This window comes from Salvelinus sp. IW2-2015, unplaced genomic scaffold (genome assembly GCF_002910315.2).
Source record: "Salvelinus sp. IW2-2015 unplaced genomic scaffold, ASM291031v2 Un_scaffold5730, whole genome shotgun sequence".
Taxonomy (NCBI): domain Eukaryota; kingdom Metazoa; phylum Chordata; class Actinopteri; order Salmoniformes; family Salmonidae; genus Salvelinus; species Salvelinus sp. IW2-2015.
In genome coordinates this window covers 6877-12695 of record NW_019946995.1, presented here as the reverse complement: position 1 = coordinate 12695, position 5819 = coordinate 6877, and the positions used below count along the sequence as shown (strand labels likewise).

Here is a 5819-nt window from a genome sequence, read left to right as displayed (position 1 = left end):
ACATTAAAACAGAATGATATGGCCCACCAACATTAGACAATTATACAGAAAACCTTCAAATTGCTGAATCCAGTAAATTAAATCAATGATGACAGAATAGTCAGATTCACTGATAACTAAAATAGCAGTGCAGATGTCATTATTTTGCAGAGATGTATTATAGGTAATTCATCTGTAGGGGACTTCTTAGAACACTACAGACTTTGTAGCGCAGCATAAAGATCAGCGTTCCTCAAACCCAGAGGTTGTGAGTTAAATTCAAAGTGGGTTCATATTGAAAGTCAGGACTAAGTGATCATGTCAAATGTGAAGCGTATCAATACCTAATAACCCCAATACCATTTAATTACTTCATTACAGAATAGAAAATGTTATGGTTGGGGCAAATCCAATACAACACATTAATAATGACTACCACTCTCCATATGTTCAAGTGGTGACTGCATCATGTTATGGGTATGCTTGTAATCGTTAAGGACTGGGGAGTTTTCAGGATAAAAAAGAAACAGAGGTTAGCACAGACAAAATCCTAGAGGAAACCTGGTTGTCTGCTTTCCATCAGACACTGGGAGATGAATTCACCTTCCAGCAGGACAATAACCTAAAACACAAGGCCAAATCTACATTGGAGTTGCTTACCAAGAAGACAGTGAATGATTGGCTAGATTACAGAATGGCATAAATCTACTTGAAAATCTATGGCAAGACCTGAAAAAGTTTTTCTAGTAATGATCAACAACCAATTTACAGAGCTTGAATAATTTAAAAAAGAGTAATGGAAAAATATGGCACAGTCCAGGAGTGGAAAGCTCTCAGAGACTTACCCAGAAAGACTCACAGCTGTAATCGCTACCAAAGGTGATTCTATAAAGTAATGACTCAAGGGTGTGAATACTTATGTTAATGAGATATTTCTGTTTTTCATTTTCAATACATTTGCAAACATTTCAAAAAATATGTTTTCACTTTCTCATTATGGGTATTGTGTGTAGATGGGTGAGAAAAATAATGTAATCCATTTTGAATTCAGGCGATAACAAAATAATATGTGGAATTAGTCAAGGAGTATGAATACTTTCTGAAGGCACTCTATCACTCCTCACCTCTCCACCTAATAGCTGATGTGTGGTGAGCGTTCTGACACACAACTGGTTGTCTTGCATCACCCAGGTGGGTGCAACACATTGCTGGTGGATGAGGTGAGTTTCCTCCTGCTATGTAAAGCACTTTGAGTAACTCAGTAGAAAAGCACTATATAAATCCAATCAACTTTTAATTTTGTTATCACAGTAACTTCTAATAAGATCACGTGATAACATGAGATTGTCAGGATTTACAAATGTTTGGTGTATTATAATAATTGATTACGCTTATGTTAAATTAATAGAATGGGAGGGGTTCGAAGGGTTCTAAGACCCCTCCCTCCTTACATTTATAGGGTCATAGACTACAGATTAACAATACAAATTCATTGTAGAGGTTTAGTATTCCACAATTGTTTTTAGTTCTCTCTATTTCATTATGAAGAGGCCCCTCTGAGTAATGTGTGACTGTGAAGAAGGAGCTCTGCAGGGGAGTGGAGGAGATTAGACTAGTCAAACATTCCACAAGAAATCAGCTTTGGGGAGTGGACGTTTACTGCTAAGTTTAAGATAACACTAAAAGCCATTGTTTTGGTCTCAGGAGTAAAAAGGTAATGACTAGTTAGTGACATCACTAAGGCGGGACTTCGATTTAATAAAACAACTTGAACCTTTTGTTTGATGCAGAACTTACTCAGAAACATGCGTGCTATGTTCCTGTTTGTCAACTTCTGTCTGCAATTGCATATAATAAAGGTTTTTGAATGATTTAATTAAAGATATTGTCTTAATGCTAATTTCACCAATGAACCAATGATTGACAAAGAAGGACATAAGGAACGAACCCTAACAAGATCACGTGAAATTCATGTGTTTTTTCCATAAGGGTAGTGCCACTGTCTTATCCCATCATAACACAAAATAAACTGCTATTTTATGACAATGTTTGTTAACAATGTCAGTGTAAACAAACAAAGTACATGAATTAATTACTATAGCACCATTCCTCAGCCCTATACCACTGCAGCTTGAAATGGCCATTGACATGTGCTGCAGCAGGTTTGCATGTAATAGGATGACTCATGTACTGGAAGCAGCTCTGCAGTGTAGTTACTATCTGGCACAGCCACAAAGTCATAAAATCGGATTTTGATTTTAAACCTAAACCTAACCTTAACCCTAACTTTTACCACATTTGTAACTTTATTGCCAGACCCTAAATTAGGATAAAAATCTATTATTTTGTTTTCATGTATTTTTTGATATGTAGACATTTAGACTTTGCAGCTTGCCCACTAGTGGATATCACTCAACTCTGCCTCCAGAAAAACATTCATCCCAACAAACATCATCCTGCTTTCTGGATACAGAGAAAGTACAGAGACCAACAACTCAAAAACACCATTCAATCTCTTAGCACAGTTTCCTCTAACTCTAGAGAAATGAACTCTCAACCATTTACAATAATCACAAACTTGATACTAGAAACACATTCAACAAATATAGCATTTGCATTCATTGTCATTGAGCAGCACATTTAGCAACCACCTGAGTTAGAGCTACTCTGTAGTTCCTGAGTGGTGACCTGGGTTAAATGCACACCACACTACCCAGGTCTGCATGGCAATCTGCTATACAACTCAGTTCTCACAGAGATTCAACATCAAGTGTAGGATGGTCATCACTCTCACATCAACATACAGGTGTAGGATCTTAATTTGACCTACATTTTCAGGCCAAAAAAAAAAAGGATTTGAAAAACTAGTAAAATATGCTTGCTTGATTGGTTGTTAGGCAAGTAGTCTACATGAAAAGTGTAATACTGTTAAAGCTGCAATATTTAACTTTTTGAGCGACCCACAAAAAAGGGTTTCCAGATAAAGTAGTTTCATTTTGAATCACATATTTGCATTGTTGTGCTGATACATGAATCACAAACTTTAGCATCTTCCCATTTTTTTTTTTTCAACAATTTACCTCAAATATTATGAAAGTGTATTTTTGTAGAGTGTAGAGTGTCGTGACAAACACTACAGCATGTGAACGAGCGAAATCAATATAATAGAGAGAGAAAGTTTCCAGGGGAAAAGCAGTTAGACTTCACTTTTAGTGGGTATATCTAGTGTAAACATCTGGGGTTTCTTATCGCCCCCTTCAGGTACAGGCCTGTAACTACTCCACATTCTAGTGGATCACAATATAGAAACTAATATGGTCATTGGTCACATAGCAACAGCATAAGCCCTCAGTCTACTGGTTCTGCCCTCTTATTCCTTCCTCTCTCTATCTCATCATAATAGTACAGACATGGAACACTWCTGTATGGGTTCATATCAGTAGAAGTCAATCTGAATGTGGTTTACAGAAGACTGACAGCACTATGGTGCATAGAGATTTAGTTACAAAGTGTTACATAATAAGACATGTATAGAAACGGTCAAGATGTAAATGTATTGTTTCAACTCAGAAATACAGAGAGTAAAATTAATATGTACTTAAATCAAGTTATATTGTATATTGTTTGATAAGAATTCATACAAAATACATCACACCTTCTCCATTTTAAGTTCCATAGTGGAACACTCATCTGGCTCCTATAACAACTACTGAAACCATTTTACAAAATACTTAGTAGACAGTATTTCAAAATGAATATAAAACAAAAGTTTGTGGAGCTTAAAGGAAGACTCAGCGATACGATGTAGATGTAGAAAGTAAACTGCATAGTGATTCAATTTCCACAACAACTAAGAGCGTTGAAGCATGAGACTCAACTTCTCCTCTGTTTTGGTCCCGTGGCTACGACACTGTGAACAGAGTGAAGTGCATATGTGCAGATACTGTGTGTGACTGTGAGAGAGTGAAGTCCTGCATCTCGCTCATCTCAATATCCACGGTGCTACTCGTGGCAACATGATTTTGCTGATTCTATCTTTATTATAAAAATAAGCATTAAAGCTGCATTATGTAAATATACATTTTTAATCACAAACTATAGTTACGTGTTCTATCTTAACTGTTATAGTAGGTCGACCAACCAAGTATAAACACATCTTTAGTATTTTAAATTAGAATAAAAAACTGAAAAGTTTCACATACAGTATATATCCACCTGCATTTAAAAAGCAACATATTTAAAAAATACAACAAATGTGACTTTTAATTAAAAAAAGGCTATTGTTTAATTAACAAACTGAAATAAAGACAGATAAATGTAATATTTAAAAAAAAAACAACATCAATCAACAATAACAAAGGAAATGTCACGACTTCAACCGAGGCAGGCTCTCCTTCCCGTTCGGGTGGTGCTCGGCGGTCGTCGTCACCGGCCTACTAGCTGCCACTGACTCTTTTTCCTCCCCCTCCTTATGTGTTTATTTGTTACACCTGTGTTTAGGTGATTGTTAATTAGTGTGGCTTTATTAGTCAGCCAGCCCGTGCGGGATTGTTCATTTGTACTTTTGGATTCGGGAGTGGATGTATGTATTGTGGACTGGGTTTTGTCTTCCGTGTTTGGACGTTTGTTTATGACACCCAGTAAGTCCGTATTGGACATTTGTTTGCCGGTTGTGCATTAAAAAGAAAGCACCGTATTGAAGCTCTGTTGTTCCTGCATCTGACTTCACACCCCCCCGACACCCAGAGCGTTACAGGAAAGCTTACAATCCACCAAAAGCTGAAAACGTCAACTTACAAAATCATAACATTCAGCATTTGTGAAATTCCATTCAGTGATATTAAACTGAGTAAACACTATCATATATCAATGATAAAAACTTTACAATCATTAAAATGGTTGTTCAGCTTACAGTTCATACTGTAATGATCACACGGATGATTCAGTCTGTTCAATGACATCATCACATGGTATCTGGTCTTGAGGAGATTTGACTGTTGAACACAAACCTACAGGAATATAATGGATGAAAGCAGCATTAGAGAGAAACTGATCCAACTGCTCTTTCAACTGTACACAGTTATACAATGTATCCCATCAGAGAGCATGACATAAAGAAGGAGATAATCCAGCTGGATAAGCTGATTGTAAATACACTGAAATAAAGTTCTCACCTCGAGCTCTGCAGCATTTCACCGTCAGCACGATGGACACCAGTAAAAAGGGAGACATCACCAGTAGACCACACAGCAGCCTGGTCAGAGAGATGGAGACAACGGAACCTGGAAGGACTAGAAAAACACATGTTTTACCATCAAGACACTTGAACACAAACAGTGCTCTTCTCACAAGTGCACACTGCTCTTCTGACCTCTCACTGTCACCCAGCTCTCTGGTGATTCTCCTTGACCAGATTTACACTTATAGAATCCTTCATCTGACTTGGATACTGTAGGGATGGTCATCTCTCCTGTGGTCTCATTCTTGATGAGTACTCCATCTTTGTAGATTTCCGCTTTGAAGTTTGAGCTGATTGTCCGGTATTTACAACTGAGAGTCACAGAGTCTCCTTCAGTCACGGGATGGACAGGACTCTCCAGGATCACATAACCATCTGTGTAACATAATATAAATAATACTGTAAATCTGGAGTCATCACTCACAATATATCAATGTCTTACGAGCTTGTATTTTATGAGATGCAATCATTCAGTTACAGAATTGAACATATTATTATACATGCATTTATAAAAGATTAGTGAATGTTGTACAATAGACGTACCATTTACTGTGATGTTGACAGCATTACTGTACTCTCCTGATCCAGACTCACACCAGAA

At 37.1% G+C, this 5819-nt stretch overlaps 1 protein-coding gene across 1 annotated transcript in view; it reads right to left on the bottom strand.

Moving 5' to 3' along the window:
* Positions 1–3626: 3626 nt before the first annotated feature.
* LOC112078484 (B-cell receptor CD22-like) overlaps positions 3627–5819 on the bottom strand; it is a gene marked incomplete at its 5' end in the record, with an annotated part of 9063 nt that continues 6870 nt past the window's right edge. The window contains 4 exons of the mRNA XM_024144710.2: positions 3627–4988; positions 5154–5270; positions 5351–5593; positions 5762–5813. Coding sequence (XP_024000478.2) covers positions 4909–4988; positions 5154–5270; positions 5351–5593; positions 5762–5813 — 492 coding nt within the window. The remainder of the gene's footprint in view (positions 4989–5153; positions 5271–5350; positions 5594–5761; positions 5814–5819) is intronic.